At 43.4% G+C, this 20,809-nt stretch overlaps 1 protein-coding gene across 3 annotated transcripts; it reads left to right on the forward strand.

Moving 5' to 3' along the window:
* Positions 1–1,717: 1,717 nt before the first annotated feature.
* LOC113127242 (mucin-17-like) lies at positions 1,718–17,234 on the forward strand. Of its 3 annotated transcripts, none has more exons than XM_026301645.1 (10): positions 1,718–2,287; positions 6,033–6,143; positions 7,216–7,352; positions 8,090–8,164; positions 8,602–8,812; positions 9,168–9,296; positions 9,419–9,795; positions 9,890–13,952; positions 14,314–14,401; positions 14,998–17,234. In XM_026301645.1, the coding sequence occupies exons 1-10, from the start codon at positions 1,753–1,755 to the stop codon at positions 15,683–15,685; spliced, it is 6,414 nt and encodes a 2,137-aa protein (XP_026157430.1). In that variant the 5' UTR covers positions 1,718–1,752; the 3' UTR covers positions 15,686–17,234. The 3 variants fall into 3 exon arrangements, with proteins under 3 accessions (XP_026157430.1, XP_026157431.1, XP_026157432.1); XM_026301647.1 differs by lacking the exon at positions 1,718–2,287 and adding an exon at positions 4,465–4,540; XM_026301646.1 differs by lacking the exon at positions 8,090–8,164.
* Positions 17,235–20,809: the final 3,575 nt, after the last annotated feature.

Here is a 20,809-nt window from a genome sequence, read left to right on the forward strand (position 1 = left end):
TTGCTTAGAATAAATTAAAATAGTCATTAGTACCAGCCCCACATCCGTAACCTGACTTTGTATATTGAGGCAGTTTTTCCAGTTTGATTGATCAAGTGGGACCAGTACAGTGGGACCAGTACAGTTGATGGTATTAGCAGCTAACAGGCTAACTCCCCGTTAACGCGTCAAACTACGGTCTTTTCCACCCACCTGCCCGTGGTTATGTGCAGTAAAGCTTCTCAGTCTGATCTGACAGGCAGATCGATCACAGTCATTTCTCTTGTAGTAAAACTTTACATTTATTTTTATTATTTAGCGGCGATGCTTATTTCCTCCTTTAGTGCAGCGCAGCCAATCAGGTCGCTGTAGACGTGTGACGACTGACCAATCGTAGTAGTCCTTTACGTTAAGCTGTCGCTCTCTGTGGTTATCGCGAGATCTGCATCTGTTTTATTGCATGGTTTAGCCAATGAATGAGGGAAAAAACAACTTTAAATGTTAAACATTTTTTCTAGACTTGATATTGTTCAAAATAAATTACCACTTAACACTGACTACGGTTTATTGAAGTAGATCAGTATTTAAGATATTTTAAAGCTGATCAATTTAATGTATTGTGGAACGGTCTTAAGCAACGCTGGTCACAATCATTTATGTGTTGCTGGTTAGCTGGATTTGTGTGTCTGTGTGTGTCCAGGGCGGAGTAAAGGTGATTAATGAAGCTATTTCAGTATGGAGGAGCAATTATCTGCTGAGGCGGAAAAGACTCCATCACCCAATTCACCCAATCTCCATCTCCTACCCAATTGCTGGTTCTTGATTGACAGCTGAAATACATTATGGATCTTTGAACAATCGGTTTCTCTTGCTAGCTTGTTCTGGCTGTTGGATATCAACCTTGCGTCATCTGGTTCTGTGATTTAAAATAACCCAGTGAGTGCGTGTCCCTCACAGGCCATCTGCAGGCCTGGATAATCCCTGTATGTGGATTAGACAGAGTGTGCAGAGGAACCAGAGCGACCTACTGTCAACCCACCTGAAGAAAAATCAAATTTTCTTTTGGTGTTTTTGAACTCACGGAGGATACGACACTTGAGGTTTTGGTTTTGTAGGTTTGAGGTTTGTATTGTGAAGAAATGACAAGAAGTTACTGAGATGCTAAAAGTTTTCATCATGGTGCAGAAGCTGTTGGCAGGGCCAGGTTTTGAAGCAATTAGGATTTTTTTTTATGCCAAACTAAAGACCCTTAGTTTGAAATATGTTTTTATGTAACAAGTGGAAATGGTCATGGTATTGTGAAGATTTTTTTTATTCATTAATAGTTTTGCTTTTGTGTCAAAGATAATACTGGTTTCAGGTTTTTGCTCTGAAAGATACGTGACTGACACCTTTGTGTGTGTTCAGCGTTTAAATTGTGTAAAAATTGACAATTTTGAAGCTTAGATGAAAAGTATTGAGGCATTTTTATTGTAAGTATTTAAAAATACACTGATTGGATTTTGTCATATGACTGAAGGCACTTTTGGTTCATTATAAGAACTGAAGCAAAAACCTCTGCCCTGCTTTTTTTTAAAAAAAATTTAAATTTTTAAAACTTTTTTTTTTTTTTTTTTTTATTTATTTTTTTTTAGGGCCAAGGTGGTCACTACTCAGCAGGGGATGATTTCATATGTGGAGTGTCTGGGCGGTGAGGGGGCGGGGCCTGGTGTGGCGTCACGCTGCTGGAACACAGACCCTGATGAAGAGCGAGATGAGCTTCTTCCACGCAAGATGGCCTCCCTGCAGCCAAAAACAGAGGGTAGCTTGCGCCGCCGCCTGCTCAGCGCCAAAATCCACCAGCAGCAGGACTCCATCTGGGGAATGAACAGTGTCAGCAGGTCAGGGTCTCACTCAGGTGACAAAAGGTCCCTCCCACTGCACCTTCAGTATCCAGGCAACGGTCTCTGTTATCGCTCACAGAATCTGCCACTACAACCCCATACCCACCCTTCCTTTGCTGCAGAGGCTCATGGGAAACTTCAGCCACAAGTCCCACCCCTTCCGCAGCAGCGCTCCTCCTGCCCTGTCCTCATGCAGCGACACCGAACAAGTTCATGCCCCCTGACCCTGGAGCCCCGCCCTGGCTACAACCTACCTGCCCCTCCCCCTTTCAGCACCCAGTACTGCCTCGGGAAGCCTGAGGTGCCAACGTGTTATCCTTACCGGCCCAGCAGGAGGCGCAGAAACGGCTTGATCTGTGTGAGACGCCATCGAGGGAGGAGCTCCAGATTGGAGGCCACACAGACCACGCCTCTTCTGCAAAGAGGTACGCTCGGAAGTCTGGGTAGATGGTTAAACATCTGTATAGACTGTTTTCATCTAGTTCCGCTATTATAGAATTTCTTCTTCTTCTAGTACCACGATCACTCTGTCCCAACTGTTTGTCGACTCTTGGGTCAACATAGTCTGACTGTTTTCTTGCTTGGCCCAGCTCTGTCCCGAGTGGTTCTAACTTTGCTGAGTTCTTAATGACTGTTTGGTTTTGATAGTCCCAGGTAGTTTGACAGGCTATTCTGAGCTCTGAAAGGTTCTTTTTTTTTTGCCCAATATTAGACTAGTTTTATCTTGGATTTGGTCCCATCTTGCCTGGCTCCTTCCAGCCCTACATGTTCCCAGCTAGACTACTTTGGCTCAGTACATTCCTCACCTGTTAGTTCTTTCTACCATTAACTGATAGAGCTCAGTTTGGTCTCAATTAAACCAAACAAACTGTTAGTTTGGTCTTGAATAGCCCCCTTTGCCTCTTGTTGGTCTTCAATGATCCCAGTTTCTCTAGTTTGAAGGAGCATGTAGTTTGAAACTTCCAGTTAATTTCAAACTACATGGTCACTACTTCCCATTTTTTGTGTTAGCTCAGTTTGGTCTTGAATGATTCCAACAAACCAAGTTTGACAAAAAAATGGTGTCATTGCTGCATTTGTTCCAGAGTCAATACAATAGAAAGCAGTCTCATCTCACGACATTCAAAACGCACCAGTTCGGCATGTTCTCGCTTAATTAACTCCCCTGTGGGTTTAATCTCCTGAGTGTGTCAGCAGGGATTAGCTGCAGCACTAGGATCAACTGGCTTTAATGCATAACAGTTGCAACCTGTTGACTGTACCTGCTAACTTCAGCTGCACATCAGACATGCAGATCCAGCTATATTGCACACCTGGATCTGCATGTGTAGTCCCGATTGACTGTGTATGTCAGACCCGGTTTGATTTTGGACCAAAGATCATTTTCTCATCTGACTGAAATAACTGCACCTTTTCTGACTTCAGAGTTGATTATTTCAGCTATATATATTCACTGTAGCGCAGTGTGGCCTACTTACTAATTAATTAAACTAACAAAAAAACAGTGTGGAGGTGAGGATAGACAGACGGAGGAACAGGCTGTCAGGCACAAAGACAGAACTAATTAGCTGCTCCAGTGGCCCACATAACTGGTACATTCAAACAGGATCTGTCCCAGTTTGTGACTGATGATGAAGGTGAGGATGATCCTCATCTCCACTGTTTCTATTTATTATTTGAATGGGTGTAACCAAATTTATAAAAAGGAGTGCATCATACAACAGGTGTGAACAGATGACATATCTGCTTATGTGTTCATGTGCACATATGTGAAAACAAACGTGTGAACTAAAAAGAAATTGCACATCTCTATTTTTTTCATTGTTGGAGGGTGAAAACTTCACATTTCCATGTTTTAATGCAGAAGCATTCACATTCCTCCATTAGTTGCAGGAAATATTCAACCCGTTATGTTCAAGAAAAGTCTCTTGTATCATGATTTATATTTTCATTTGTTGTCATTCCAAATCTTTTAAATTTGTTTGGGATTCCACACCAAGAAGCTTGAAGAATGTTGATACTTTTGGACTTTTACTGCATTAACATTTGGAATGCAGTAAAAGGACTTTTATTTTGTGGTGTTTCTACTGTTACTGCAATAAATGTGATTGTTTTATTCCGCAGAGATAATGGACAGGCCGTGTCGATTATTATTTATACTGTATTACTGTAGCAGCACACCTGGTCGTGCAGTTGCTGGACAGAATTGTCTTCCCTTTGGAAACATGTTCATTCCTCACAAAAATAAAGACACTTTGCCTGTGGCAATCAGGGAGTAAAAAATGGAGACATGCGCACACACACACACTTTCAGTTCTTCCTTCATGTCCCTACTTCTACAAAGGTGTGTGTGTGTGTGTGTGTGTGTGTGTGTGAGAGGGTGTGTGTGTGTGTGCGCGCGCGCGCGTGTGTGCGCGTGTGTGTGCGTGTGTGTGTGTGTGTGTGTCCAGCCCATCATTACCTGCTAGCACACACATGCCACACTAGCTCCCTGAAAGAGAGGGGCGGGGCAGCGATGTAGAGGGAGAATGGCTGGAGAGAGAGGTGGAGGGGAGTGGCATTGCAGCTGTATTAGTGCCTCTCTGTCTGCTGCAGCCTCAGGAGTGTGCGCGGCGTCATTATGGTTCTGATCAGAGCAACGATCAAATCCGTCCTCAAATATCTCAGTAAGACCTCAGGTGAGTGTGCATGTCGTGTGTGTGTGTCTGAGCAATGATGAACTGAGCAGGAAATCATTGCCGAGTAGTAATAAATCCTACTCTCTGATTGGCTGTCAAGGTTAGCAGCTGAACCTCTGTTCTTAATCAGAGCGCAAGGTGGGAAACTTAGGTAACCATAGCAACTGTACCATTAACTCACTCACGGACTCCTGGAGCTTTTGGACCTCTTATACCACTTCAAGTGCTGCAGCTGCTCCTGGAACCTCCTCAAGGATCCTCAGATCCATCTGAAGGACTCCAGGGGACTACCCTAAAGGCATATGGTACCTTTTCAGGGAAACCTGGCAACATTACAGGAATCATTTGACCCTCAAGAATGGATAAAACCAACTCAAGAACTTCACGGACCCCAAGTACCATTGGATCTCTCCAAGGAAGTACCAAAGACCAGCTCAATTGGTGTTAAAGAACTATAAGAACCTGTTCAAAGACTCTTCCATTCTGCGACCTCCACAAGGATCATGTAGGTTTCTTGTTGAAGGCTCATGGGCCCCCGGGACTGCATTTCAGTCAGCCGGCCACCCATTTAAGAACCCAGCAGAATTTCATACCAGGATCCTCTGCCATGCAAACACCTGATCACTGTTTCCTGAGTGATCAGAAACCAAAAACAGGACCACAATGTTTGGTTCTCATGTACCTGATGGTACTCGTATTTAGGATTCTGGTAATGTGATGTTATCTCCCAGTCTTTAGTATAGTTATCGTTACCCTGTTTATGGCTACAGTCCCCATCATAAGTTTCCTCTGCACTGCATGCATTTCTTTTATTTAATCAGAATTTAATAGCATGTCTTTATATTAAAATATGTTTGGGGAATCCTTGGCTCTCAACACACAGAAACAAAAAGTGAAAGGGATCCATCATGTCCCAAACAAACCTTATGTATTAAATATTCTCCAAAGGTTGAAAATGTACTTTTTAAATCTTTAAAAGGAGCTTGTGTCGCAAAATGAAGTCGGTGCAACGTGGTGTGGGCTGATTTACTCTACGGTTGTTAGTCATTGCATGGGGCACGCGATGAGTGCTAGTGATTCTAGTGCTGATGGTTGAGCAGGTTGATTATTAATTAGACGTTATGACTCAATCCGGACTACAGTGAACTGGAATGAATAGGTTGTGTCCACATGCTTTGTTGAAAACAGTGAGCCCCAGTTTTCTCCCAAATCATCTGAACTTAGTTATTGCTTTTATTTGTTTTCGGTTTGTGTGTCAAGCTGAAGAAAACTGGGCATTTATCTTCAGGTTTGTCCCCAAATCTGGCTCCTAAATACCGCAGTTAATCTGCTGCTCCTTCAAAATAAGAGCCCCCGGCACTGTGTGAGGTGACCTTGAGAGTGCTGCACTGCTGATCCCCACAGCTCCACTGTGTGTGAATGGATTTGCTGATTAAACACAGAGCAAGCCACGCACTGAACTGTGCTATAACATCTGTCTTTTTCTCTGCAGCAGGGAACGGAGACAGTACGTGGTCTGTTCACTACAGTACCCAGAAGCCTCAGCATGGTCTGCTCTTCATCCCTGGAAAAGGACAATCCAGCAGCACTGATGAACTCCAAGGTCAGAGGTCAAAATGTATAAGTCTGAGATCATCATATTTCAAGTTTTTATTTAAATTCTTTTAACTTTGATTCTTGCAGTTTTCATCAATAGAAAAATACATATGAATTAAATTGGAAAACAGCTCTAATGAATCTAGAGGAGGGGTAGTGGTCTCAGTTTTATTTTATTGATGGACAAACCTTCACTTATTAATGTACTCAGTACATGATGCCTTCAAGGCCTATTCACCTCAACTTTAAACAGAGTACTGCAAATATAGTCCACTAAAAGTGTTTTGTTTTGGACACCATCTGGCCGTACATTAACTCTTTACATTAGCTTTATCAGTAGTGATGTTTACACATTAATACATCAATAATTACTGATCAATAAAATAGCTTGTTCTGTAAGTACAAAATTACCTTTACTTTGGTGCTTCCAGATTATTTTGGTGCTAAGGTTTGTGTACTTGAGTATCTTTACGCTGAAATGTTATTTCACACTTATTTTATTTAAAGTATGTGATTGCAGTAGTTTCATGCATTAAGTAGAAACGGTGCAGTAAAGCTGCATTTTCCCTGCTGCAACATAGACCCACTTGGTTTAAGACTTTAAACGCTGATGAAACGGTAATTTAAAAGAAACACTTGTTTTGTGAATTTTTTTAATTGATTCAGAATTACCTATCAATAATGCAACTGTCAAATACTGGGAGGTTTTTGCAGAGAGCTGCAGACAGAGCTGTCTACCTACAGCACACACACACTGCTGCAGAATGTATCACAGCAGCTGCAGTGCCACATGTCACCCCCTCCCCAGCTCTTATGTGTTTTGTTAATGGTGATAATATATGATGAATTGGTAAAGAAGAGTCACTATCATGAGCTCACACTGTTGATTTGCTGCATTGCACCATAAAACACAACATAATTTTCTTCTACTAAGGTAAGCTTTCCCAAAATAATCAAAAAGATGTTCATCAGTACCTTACTGATTATTGGCTGTGGTATCCAAGCATCAGTGCATCATCTTGCTTTATTTGTCGCTCCTGTATATAAATGTGTGTGTGTGTGTGTGTGTGTGTGTATAGTGTGTAACAGGCTGACTCAGCATGGAGACGCCTCTCACCTCCACCAGCCGAGACCTGCCTCCTCTCTGTCGTCTTGTGGCCTCAACCAATCAGAGGCCAGCAAGCGCAGTGCGTGGAAGAGTAGAAGCCGGAAGATGGTAAGTAGCACACACAACATTATGGACACAGAGCAGGTTCATGAATATTAAAGAGGCTGCAGTAGCATGAAGTTGTCATGGGCTCAGTTAGTTTCCTGTGGGCTGCACCTTCAGTCCTGTTTCACATGTTTATTTATTTATCTGCTCATTTATTGCTTGTATTTGTTTGCGTTTTGGCAAATTGTTCCCAAAAAATGTCTCAAATTCTCTGTCAGCAGTTTTCAGTGTCCCAGGATTATTTTAACATTTAAGGAAAGTTAAAAACTCTCAGGCAGGTTCTGCAGCTCTGAGGAGCAATTTTTTCTGGAGTTTCTCAACACATTTATTTGGGGTAAATGTCATATATAATGTCAATCTTTAGGATGACACGCTGCTCTGGTTCTTTTCCAGATGAATTCTGGTCTGATCAAGTCCTTGTCTTTTTTTTTTTTTTCTCAACAAACCTTATTTTGTTTGGTCCTTTTGATTTTAGTCCAGGTTCATCTTGGACCTGGTCTTGTAAGTCTGTTTTGATCTTGTTCTGGTCAGGTGGTCAAGCCTCACCTGTTTCCTTCAGACTTAGTTTGTTTTACTGCCTCCTACTGGTCAAAATGAAAGTGACACAGTTCTCCTGTAATTTTTCTGTATGTGTCTCATTGTTTTACTGTCCTTTCTCATGAGCACTCATTTGCTTTTGTCCATTTTTCTGTTTCTCTTGTTTTATTCTTCCCCATTGTCCTCTCCTCCTCTCTTATCAGAGGTCCAGATTCTTGGATTTTCTTTCACAGTCCTGCTTTTCCATTTGTTTCAAGTTTTCAGTTTGGAGGAGAAAGGTAAACATTGATCAGACTAGATTAAAACTGATTAGACATAACTAGAGTACTATTCTAGTGGCACGCCGAAAGCTTCAGATAGCTGAGGTACAATGTGACACCATACCAGGGTTAAGCCGGTCCGGACTAGGCTTCCCTGGTTTTGAATCATGGCAGTTAGTTGCAGAATTTGCCTTTGTGGAATAATAAAGTACCCTATTGATCAATCTAGACTGGATTTTTATGAACCCGTTTTGTCAAATTAAACATAACAGATGACTCGACTTTACTTACGCTGGCTTCTTTCAGGTTAAATTTGACTGTTGGGCTGAAATTTAGCTGCATGCAGACTTAAATCAACCCTACCAGGCCAGTTTAGAGTCCATTACTGTCAAGCTGAATTTAACTGGATTGAAACTCAATTGTATGACTTAAACTTTGTGTTTGTGTTCGCTCAGTCATCAGTCTCCTCAGATGAAGATGAGAGGTGCATCTTGACCAGCACGAGACCTCTGACCCCACTGGTTTTGAGCCCCGTCAGTCTCACCTCTTGCTGTGATGTTTTCGCCCCCACTTATGAGCCAACATCCCGACTTCCAACACCAGAGGAAAGGATGAGGCAACAGGCTGAGGCAGTTGGTGCGGATATAGTCCCTATCAATGTAACAGGTGGGGACTGGACATAAATCTGGATTTTTTTTTTTTTTTTTTTTTTTTTAGAGACAGAAATTGATGCTTCAATATGGGATTTTACTCCGACTTGAGATTAATCTTAGATCTAACTATAAATGTGGCCAGGACTCAGAATCAGGATTCAAATCAGAACCCTGACTTGGACTCGAAAGACAACTCAAACTAGACACAGGCTTCATAATTGTACTTACGACAGGATCTGAATTTTAAGATTTTACTTAAAATTGAGATTTGACTGAGACTTCAGATTCTTTTCTGAGAGGAAAAACCAATGTGATCTAAATTCGAATACATGACTTTGAAATGTTTTTCTATGTTTTGCATATTTAAGGTGAGAGTTTTGATCGCCAGGCAAGTTTTCGAAGACCGCTTTCCAGTGTTGACTCATTAGCCCGGCGACCTCGCAACCTGGGACACCGCAAAACAGTTACTGGAACACCAGATATCAGTCAGAACCCGGGTAAACCCTCCACCTGTTCAATCCCCCATTTCTGCCTTGGTTTATCTCTATATCAGTCAATTTAACTGACTTTTTATTACCAAATTCTGCTGCTTCTTTTCGTTTACCTTCTGCCTCTCCAGACTTGCCTTTGATTCTTCCCGGTCAGGACCTCACTGTGGGTCCACCTGCCGTTTCCTCCTGCACCTCCACCCACTGGCAGAACAACACAGAGGAAGAGGCGGAGGAAACGTGCAGGGCACAAATCACAAAGCAGGGGCAGTCATCAGCGAGAAGGGTCTGTGACCCTAAAGGAGATGGGATTTCAAGCCTGATGGTCTCTGTTACATCCTCCCAATGTGTGGACTCATGTCAGGACCGCGCAGCCTCCTGCTGCACATCGTCCTCTGAAGTCCACAGCCCCCCTCATTTGGCCACCAACTGGTCTCTGAAGTCTGAGGCCAGCTGTAACTGTGCCTCTTACTGGAAGACACTCATTGCTTCTTCATCATGCCACCAGGTCAGTCTAAGAGAAACTAAGATTATAAGATTCTGAGAGAAACTAAGAAAATAAGATTCTTTCTATGTTTGTTTTTTCCCATTTTCTTCTCCAGTCTCAAGATCTACAGGGTTTCCCTAGTGACCTTCATCCCCTGCTGCCTTTTGACCCCACTGCCAGAGTCATTCCCCAGTCTCCATTTCCCTCCTCCTCTTCCTTTTCTTCCTCCTCTGTTACCTCCTCCCTCCCCAGCACCCCCAGTCGCATTCTCCAATCAGAGTGCTCCTACTCGAGTGATAAACCCCTGATTGAGGATGCCCAACACCACAGATTCACCATCACAGACTCAGAGTCTCAGTTTACCCACCAGGCTCTGGATGACCAGCCTGCCGCCCAGCATGACACCCAATGCTCTAATGACGGGGGCTCATACAACTGGGAAAGGTGCGGCTACCAGCCACTCTCAGTGATCTCCAGTGGCCAGACCAGAACCAAGTGGAACAGCATAACCCAGGAGACGAGATGTCTTTCTGGGGAAGGCTGCAGCTGTGATCCCTTGCTGTCATCTGGTCACTCCTCACCCACTTGCACTGACAGAAACTCCATGTGTGCAGAGAAAATCACCACCTCTCACTTGCTAAAGCGAGAGAAAACAAACTCCAGTCCCTCCACCTGCTGTCGCACAGTCACACGCAGCATTTCTCTCTGTAAGTCCAAGCGCCCACCTCCTCCACCGTTGCGTTCTGTATCTCTAAGTTGCCGGCCAAGTTGTAGCAAACCCTCCTGCTCCTCATCCAGTTCTCGTCTGGAGTACAGCCCTTGTCTGGAGCTCACAACCCAACGGACCCACACCTCATATCCCCAGACCTTCCAAGACCCCTGGGTGCCCCGGAAAAATACCAAAACACCACAGAGTGGACTTAACTTTGGGAGAGTCACAACCTTTGAATCCCTAAGTCCAGATTGCCTGGTCGCAAATGCCACTGAATCTTCTCCATCTGAGTACCTCCACTTAAACCCTGGCCACTTCCATGGCGATGTCTTTCCCCCTGGCTCTCCGGGTTCAGAGAAGGAGGGATTAACATTTAGTCTTAGCCCTCAACCCACTGCACCTTCCATGGCTGGGTTACCGTGCCTTGCTTCACCCTCCAGTGGCTACTCCAGCCAGTCGAACACCCCAGCTCCTGGCACTCCTCTGTCTTCCCCCATAACCCCCTGCTCACCTGTCACTGCAAGCCCTAAAGTCTTTTCTCTGCCCCTGACATCTCCGTCGTCATCTTCACACTCAAACTCCTTACCCGCATCTCCTTCCATCTCCTCCCTTCCCAGGACAAGGTCTTGGAAGAGGAGAGGAAAGGAGGAAAGGAGGCCAAAGCCGCCAGTGCCAGAGAGGAAGTCATCATTGTTCTCCTCAACCTCTTCACTTTCCTGCACCTCGTCAAAATATCCTCTTCTCCCTTCTCCACCATCTCCTCCTCCTCTACCAAAATGTTCCTTTCCTACTGTTTACTACTCCCCCGTTTGTGAGTCGGCTCCTCCTGAATCTCCGTCAACCACAAAACTCTCAGTTGCTCCTCCCTGTCAACCTTCATCTATTTCTCTTCCCCCTCCCCCTCCACCTCTTCCTCCTCTCCCACCTTTTTCCCTTCCACTTCCTTTTCTTCTATCTCCCTCTTCCCGACCATCACCCCCCCCATACTCTTATGCCATCAGGCAACCCTGTCACCACACTTTGGAGGATGCTAAGTCATCAATTAGTTTCCCTCCTTTAACATCTCTTCCTCCTCCCCCATCGACTGTTCTTCCTCCTATTTCAGGGCTCTCAGATTTGCCACCTGCTGAACTTCCTCCCCCACCACCTCCTCCTCTGCCTACTCTCCCCACACTCTCTGCATCTCCCTTTCCATCATCAAGCTTTGGCAAGTCCCAAAACAACTGTCTTAAAATGGCAAAATCCCCCTGCCCCTTGGTGACTGCACAAGCTTTGCAGGGCATCAAGCTTCGCGCCGTCAAGAACCAGGAAGGCCGGCTCACTTCGATTGTGCCAACTGATGCTCCATCTGTTGATCTGAGTAGCCAAGCTGGGATGTTGTCAGCTAATGCTAGCCCTGCTAACACCTGCCATGACCTGCCAAGCAAAGAAGTTCATCCAGACTGTGCTGTGGCAAATGCTGCTCTTGATGACCTGTGCAACACTGAAGTTAAGCTAATTGACCCTGGATCACAAAATGCTGTCTGTACTCTTGGTGGTAATGAAAATAACACATCTAGTGCTATCATGGATTATGCCAGCTTTCACAATCTAGCCAACACAGATGCAAAGCAACCCAGATTCAAGTCAAATCATGAATACTACAACCTAACAAAAAGTGAAATGAGGACATCAAATGAAGACAGTGTTCCTAGTCCAGCTAATCAAGGAAACTCTTGGTTTCAGGTGACTAGTGTTGAAACTCCTCAAGACATCCCATCCAGTGAACAAGACAGGGAGGCTATGCAGTCAAACAATCAACTTGCAAGTCCTGATGAACCCTGGCTGAAAGTGTCCTATAATAATGGCAAAAATCACAACACCAATTTTCAGCAATCTCCTTCGCAACAACAGGTGAAGGATGCCATGCTAACAGGTCCTGCAGAGAAACAGGGAAACACAGCAGCTATCTGGCACATGGATTCTTCATGTTGGGCCCTCTCAAGAAAAAATCAGACTTGTCACAGAGAAAGCAGAATACTAGTAGAGAGCAGAGATGAAGTAGAGATAAATGACGGCAACTCAGACGTACAGAATCACAGTGCAGTTGGTAGAGATTTCACAACATATTGTGATGTCAAACAGAATGATGAGGTTTTTCAGCCAGACAGTCCAAGGAAGCACCTCTTCCCAGAGAAGCCGAAACATTCTCATTGTTTTCTGGGTTTCACAGCACCCCTTGAGACGAGAAATGTCCAAATCACAGCAGCTTCTCCTGGGATCCACTTTCACTTACCACTTCCACCTGGTTGCTCCTGCACACATTTGACACCGGCACAAAGGTATTTGACATGCACAGCTGAAAAAACACAAATCACTTGTGACATTACAACTTTACCTACGCACTCAGTGGATGCTGCTTCTCCTCTGGTAAACACAAGACCTGCAGACATCACCATACAAACACTTGCCACCTCCCCTCAGATGCAGAAGTTGCCAATTTTGCACAATGAGCCAGATCTCTCACTGATCTCACCCAGTACAGCTCAACAGTTCGTTGCCCAAAATACAGGGGAGGCACCAAAAAGCACCTCTGGAATCTGTGGAACCCTGGAGAACACTGGTATCTTACAAACTCAGAGCACCTCTTGGGTTGTGAGTACCGTAGGTTCTAGAAACACTTTGACCAGGATGATGGGTGCCATGGAGAGACGCACTTCAGGGTCTACACACATTGAGATGGGGACCTGTACCTCCTCAATGATCTTAAATAACATGGAGCCCTGGAGTAGCAAGGGAGCTCCAAACAATATCAATGGAACCAACTTGGAGTATAACTTGGAGAACTGTGATACATGGGGAACCTCAGAGACCTATAACATCTTAAGGAAATCAGGGGTCCAAAGAGCTGCTTCCAACAGAACAGATGACAACCAAACTCGGGCTGAGATTATGAGGACAAGACATGATGATGAGAAAACACTTCCTAAGACAAAGAAGAGGTCATTGCTGGCTGGACATGAAGAGCAACAAGAGAAGCATCGGTTGGAAGACAGAGGAAAGAAGACAATAATGATGTCATCATTCTCCACAAATCACAAAGATAAAGGGAGGAAGAGGAGGGTGAGCAGGCAACTACTAATGATGTCACCAACAGTTCAGCCCTCCTTCTCTTCTTCATCATCTTCATCTTCTTCTGAAGATGAACAAGATGTGGTGAAAGGACAAACGATGCGAACAAGTGAGAGAGTGAGGATGACAAAAGTGTGTGACGGTGAGATGAGCGACTCCGAGAGCTCCTGCAGTCTGAATGGTCAGAATGGGTACTCCCTCAGCAGTGCACTGTCCACTGATAGCTCGCAGGGAGAGTTGTCACTTCCAGACCTCCAGATACAGGAACCCGGGGAGGAAATATTCAGGGAGAGGAGCAAGGAAGAGGCACAGAAGTCAGGAATGGATGCGAGGGAGACCAGAGGATCTCCAGATGGTAAGTTGGGTTTGTGGGAGTTGATCTTTGGCTTTGAAAGTTCTGTAAGAAATGTCACTGCTTGATGCTGGAGGTTCTGGTATTCACTCGTGTTTTGACTCGGACACCTCTCAGTCAGCAAGTGCTGTGGCACATGCCAAAAAAGTTTCATTCTCTGAAGGATGAGGATGCCTTGATCCAAAAAAAATAACCTGAATCAGGTTAATTTTAAAGATCAGTATTTGCACAAATTCTCCTCATTACACTGGTAGGTGCTTTGTTGCAGAACAGGTAGTTTTTGTTTAAGGTTGGCTAAAAGTATTATTTACTAATAGGATCTGCCACAAAGTAGTTTTAACTCTCCCTCTGTTTTTCTGTCCAGCTGATTTGTTCGTCAGCATTTCAGCAGACCAGATGTTTGTCTCCAGTCAACCACGAACCACAGAGGATCTATTCGCTGTCATCCACAGGTAGCACTACACAAACCCACACTGCATAGGGTTCGTGTTCCAACACCTTGACTACACTCTCATGTGTCTGCTTGATTCCTATGTCTGCCTCTGTGGAACAGTGCAGTATGGGAAGGCACAGCATGAACACCTTGGTAGGCGTGATTTGGCTGCAGGTAAAACTGTGATGGGTCAGTGAATGTGTAGTAGATATTTAGTTCCTGACCTTGGATAGATCAATTATCATCCCTCCATCCTTGTACTCTAAATAAGACGTTTATTTATTTGTTTGAGGGTCCCTAACTTGAAAGTGTGTGTTCTTTGCACCTCTTCTCCATGCTATGTTGTCAACTTGTTTCCCAATTCCTTGTTCCCTGACAGAGGTGCTTCTGTGTTCCTACTTGTGACCTTTGTTCTTATTTGGAAATTGAAAGCTTCTTTACAAATCCATTCCTGCATGGTCTCAAATCTTGATATTTTTTGTAACCACTGTGGTTTTGTAGTTTTCTTTTACTGAAGACACAGCTTTTGTTTTTAGACAGTGGGCAGCTTGACAAGCCTTTGATTGTCTTGTTACAGAGCTGAACCAGAATGCGTGGTCTTTTTCTGTGTCTCAGGTTGAAGAAAAAGATGCTAGGAAGGAAGGAATCAGAAGAAGACAGACATTGCATCCCGTCTTCCTCCTCCTCCCCCCTGCTAAGCCCAATTGGCCACCTGCTCCGTCCAACACAACCTGCAGCCCTCAGAAGTCAAAAGTCAGCGAGAAGTGAGAGCTTCAAGGCTCTCTTGCTTAAAAAGGGTAGCCGGTCTGAATCATCTTCTCGAATCTCAGCTGTTGAGCGTCTCTGCAAAGTTGTGGCTCCTGCTGCTGTTGCTGACCTCCAGAAAGCACCGTCACTGCCACCTCCACCCGACCAAACCCAAGGCAAACCCACACGCCTGTCCCACTCCTCGGACACACTTGACGTCAATGCCCACATGACTCTGGACATGCCTCTGTCTCCCACGTCTCTGTGGGGTCAAAACTCTGTCATGTTGGGACTGAGACTAAAAGATCATAACCGTCTCCTTTTCACCTCCTCCTCCCCTCCCGTATTCTTCCTCTCACCCTCCCCCATGCATCCTCGCTCCCTCGCTCCTCCCTGCTCGTACCGACGACATTTTGCCGCTCGCTGCCGACTCTTTGCCGCCCCCATGGCCGCCATCTTTGAAGGGGAACATGAAGAGGAAGAAGAAAACAGTGTTTTTGTTGCATCTCCAGGAACCAAAGGGGAAATGAGCCAGAGATTGCTTGAAATTCCATGATGGAAAGGTGAACGTGATAGAGCCAGTCTAAACTGGGATTCAGCAGAAAACAGATGAAAAATAGCCCTGTGATGATTTTTTTCCCTTCGTCAAACACAGATGTTAGGGACCACAGAAAAACTTCACTGATGTGGCAGAGATCCTTATGAGGTTTAATACTGTAGGTGAAGATGTTGCACTGCATCATCACTCTGAACTGATCTGAATAGGGCTGAACTGGACCTGACTAGATTTAATCACAGCCTGAATGTACCTAGCACATTTGGCAAATCTAGGTAGAAGTGCAGAAGCCTAGAAAGGACACGCGTGTGATCATGCCTCGTGTTTTTTCTCGTTACAACAAAACAACTTTGTTGTAAGGACACAAATTTCTTCTGATTTCTGAAAATAACTTTTTGCCCCCACTCCTCAAGTTAATGCACTTAAATTTAAACTAGAATAATTAGCCTGAATATTCGTCTGCCATTTTCTTATTCACAGTATTCACATAACTATTCGATAAATGTTCTGTCAGTTTCTTTCTGATCAAGGATTATTTTTAATTTGGACAAGACAGATAATTGTGCTCTTTATCTTTTCTTCAGTTCAGAGACCACGTCACACAATAATTACAGTAGAATGATAACTATAAGCAGTTATATTGTAAAGCTTTGCTCAGTTTTCTTTGGCTTTGTACCATGTTAAAAACGATAGTGCTGCAGTGAACTAAAACACATCTCTAATCTTAATAATGAATCAGCAATTGCTCAGTCCTACTGGAATTAGGGACAGGTATTGAATCAGTAAATTCTGAGTAAAGTTTGGATGAAGATAAAATGGAGAGAAGGGTGGAAACGAATGAAAAAGATCAGAAATTGTCTTATGCAAATACATAGTATTTTGAAATAATATCAGTGTATTGAATTAAAAACAACAGAACAATAATAGAAATAACATTTTAATATTTAATGTAAAGTTTTGTTTTTATAAACTATACAGCTACTATGCTCATTACAGGTAGAAATAGCCCAATTAATGCCAAACCTCACATTCAGCAAATATTGCAGTGTGTTTGTTTAAATTAAGAGCTACAAACCTTTACACTCAGGTCGTGTTTTAAATGGAATTCGTTTTTTCACGCGTATATACAGAGTGATTTAGAGCTAGAACTGACAATAAAATGTGTTCAAGCCCCTCCCCCTGGATGCAAATGCACCTAAAGCTGATCATTTTAGTAACTTTCTGTCATATGTGGAAAAAGTCTTTGATGTAAGAATTTAGTTTTCATTATGTGTAAGGTGAGATTGAATTGCAGCGTAAGTATAAGCTACACTGGAAATGTAAGGGATGTTATTTGTCCTGTGCTGTAAATAATACCATCATCTTGCTCTCTTTCCACATTTTCTACTTTGTACAATAGTTACTTTCTTTGTCACGTCTGCCAGATCTTCATTTGTTTTCTGTAAAATTCAGATCAAGTCTCATGGAGCCTTTGTTTTATGCCTAAAATATGTTTCTTCTCATTGTCGGCTGAATGAAGATGTAGCTGATAAAGGTCAAGAATGTGTTTAAAAACATTTATCCTTGTGTGCATGTCAGAGCTTCAGATTTTCAGTACTCAATACAATTTAACCAGAATATGCGAGAGAAAAGTTGTGTATGTGATTAATTGGAGTAAATGAAAAGCTGAATGAAAGTGTTTGCTTTTGCAGACAAATGTCAGGAAACTGAAAGAAGTGAGACATAAAAGAGAAAAGTATAGCATGAATGTAAAATATAATGGAAGCAATAAACCTGAAGTTAAAATTTGAACCAAACATTAGTTGTACTATTGTGTCTATGACGAACAATTAAACGCCCCTCACTTTGAATTCAGCTGACAGGTGATTTTCACCAGCACCTGCTGTGGTTGGAGAAGCCAGGCCAGAAGCAAACATGACTGTAAACCCAAAGGAAGTAGGTGAGAAACAGGTGCTCTACTGTGGGTCGATTGTCGCAGGTAAGATAAGGTGCAGTCCCCATCTCTGGCCACTGAATGGCACTGTGGATTCATTTCAGCTGACTGGGTGTTTTGCTGTACAGGTTTGGAGGAGATCCAGGTGTGTTGGAGAAAGTTTAAAGCATTTTTGATTCTAGGCAACCCTCGGGGCATTTAGGTGGTTTGGTTTGAGTGATCATGGGAGGTTTTGATGACGTTCCAGAAGTTGTTCTGTATGATAGTTTGGAGATGCCCCAGAAGTTCTAAACTTCTGTTTTTATTGATCTTCCACAAGTTATGAGGCTTCAAGTTGTCAAGAGAGTTTAATCGGCTGTTGGGGGTCTTTGGAATAAATATTAGGAGGTTCCAGATGTTCAGATGTGAAATGTTTTTGAAGAGATTTATAAGCCACCAATTGAACTACCAGGGGCCCTGGAATTTTAACTCTGTAATGACACTTGAGAGAGCATTGGGCGGGTGTGTTGAATCTGTTGTGATCCTTCAGAAGATCTAAGCAGTTTCCTGAGGTTCTTAATGATCTCTATTAAGGTTTAAAAGGTTCTTGGCTAAGAGTCTTTAACAAGGTTTAGGAACTCCCCAAGGAGGCTGTGGTGGTTTCAGATGATGTTTGTTAGGACGCTATAACATTTTTATGGTTCATAAAAGCATTTAAGACCTTTGTCATTTGAAAGGTTTCTGGGATGTTCCAGAGATTCTTAAGATTTTCAGTACTCATAGTTTCCAAGGATATCCAGGGTTCAGAGGATTCAAAGGCTCCTCGTTGAGATTTTTTTTGAAGAAGGTTTCAGAGGTTCCCGTCCAACCTCCTACAGGCACCCATCGTTTTCTGCCTCACTCCCTTAACTCCTGGATAGGAATCTGTGCTTGTGGTGACAGATGAGATTAGTTTTAGGTTTATCATTCATGAACTCTCATAAAGCCATCATTGCAATCCCCTAACTAAAAATCTGAAAGAACAAACAAGTGTTTGTTCTTCAGATTGCCAAGAGCTAGCCCTCTGTGTGGAAGAGGTCAAAGTAAGTAGTTGAACAAATGCCCACTTTGTCAAGAGGATTCAGCACTATGTCCTGCAGGAATCATTCAATATAAAATGGTTATTATTTTTTACTTTTAGGCTTCAGACTCAGAGATGCAAGACACAAGACCTTTCATTTATATGCCTTTTTATTTTTGTCAGCCAGGTCAAGGTCTAAAATGGAACACGTGGCTGCTGGGAGAAGAAACTGAGCAGCTGCTTGGTTAGTTTGTGCTGAGGCTTCAGATCCAAAAATAGAAAAGGGTCAATTCAAATAAAGTGATGTGGTTATAAGCCAGAAAACAGAGCATTGGGACAGAGATGGAGAGCTGTAATGGTTTACACTTGTGTATCCAGATGTCTCCAGAGTCTTGGTGAACACAGGTACCCAGACCTCATCTGACCTTTGACCCCTGTCTGATTATTTGTGTTACTAGGGCGTGTCAGAGGTTTTTAGGTGTCTGATTGTTGAGCCAAAAACATTAGCAGTTTTTCATATTCTGTAGTATCTTGTAATTCACTTACTAGTCTTTTCTTCTCTTCAGTGTTTGTTAAAACAGTCTGTGGCAGTCAACAGTGTGACACAAAAGAGAATAAGGTGAAAGTCCCACAGACACTGGGATATGTCAAAAAATTTGTCCTTTTGCTGTTTGTGCTTTTATGTTGTGGTAGCAGTTGGCTAACAACATGTACAAGTGGAACCCCATCATGTACCACTCAAAACTATTTGAAATCAGAGTGCAGTTTTTCCCAACTTGCACCACTGCTAACATGATAGATGTGTTTCTATCTGGTTTATTCTGAAATTTTGTGTTCCCCATCCACTTTCTTCCTCTGTATTTCTTTCTTCGCTTGAGTTGAGTCCTTTAAAATAGGTTGTCCTGCTGTCCTGCAAAGTGACTCAAGAAAACTCCCCACAAGGTATTTTAAGGTAGTTTCACTGGGTCTTGAAAAGGTCCAGAGATCCTGAAAGATGTTTTGAGATTCTTGGTTAGATTCCCTGCGCCATTAGTAGGTTCAAGTGAACGAGGAAGTTCTAGGATCTTTTTGCTGAATGTTTTCAGAGTCCTCTCCGAGAGGTTCAATTCAATTTTATTTGTATAGCGCCAAATCACAATACAAATCATCTCAAGGCACTTTACAAAAACTAAAACTAAAAACCCAACAATTCCCTTATGAGCAAGCACTTGGCGACAGTGGAGAGGAAAAAACTCCCTTTAACGGAAGAAAAAAACCTCCAGCAGAACCGGGCTCAGTTTGGGCGGCCATCTGCCTCGACCGGTTGGGGTGAGTGGATAGAGCAGAGAGAAAAGAACAGCAACAATAAACAACAAATAGACACTGCAAGTTGGTGGGGCCAGTAACTGCACATCAGCGATAAACAGCTCCAGGACCAGGGACACCTGCAGAAGGTACAGAGAGAGAGAGAGAGAGAGAGAGAGAGAGAGGGAGGGAGAGAACACAAACTAGGGGAGAGAGAGAGCACAAGGTTAGTAACATTCAATGGTGGAATATACATGAGGTGGGAGAGAAGGGGGGGGGGGGGGGGTTAGGGTAGGGGAGCTCAGTGCACCGATGGTCCTCGGGCAGTCTAGGCCTATAGCAGCATAACTAACTAAGGGATGGTTCAGGGTTGCCTGAAGCCAGCCCTAACTATATGCTTTGTCAAAGAGGAAGGTTTTAAGTCTAGCCTTAAAAGTACAGAGAGTGTCTGCCTCCTGAACCCAGGCTGAGAGCTGGTTCCACAGGAGAGGAGCTTGATAGCTAAAGGCTCTGCCTCCCATTCTGCTTTTGAGAACTCTGGGAACCACAAGTAGGCCTGCACTCTGAGAGCGAAGTGGCCTATTGGGATAATATGGTACTATGAGGTCTTTAAGGTATGAAGGAGCTTGATTATGAAGGGATTTGTATGTGAGAAGAAGGATTTTAAATTCTATTCTATATTTTACAGGTTGAGGTTAAAAAAGTTTCAAGGTGTCTTTAAGAACTTTAATATTCTCTTGGATGATGTTCCAAAGCTTGGAATGTGATAAATGTCACAGTCCTGTGGGACTGGTCTGGATGTGTACAAGGTTAATGGCTGTGAGAAAACTTTGTGTTGCAGTGACCTGCATGAGTAAATAGCGTCTGA

Source organism: Mastacembelus armatus, chromosome 2 (assembly GCF_900324485.2).
Source record: "Mastacembelus armatus chromosome 2, fMasArm1.2, whole genome shotgun sequence".
Lineage (NCBI taxonomy): Eukaryota > Metazoa > Chordata > Actinopteri > Synbranchiformes > Mastacembelidae > Mastacembelus > Mastacembelus armatus.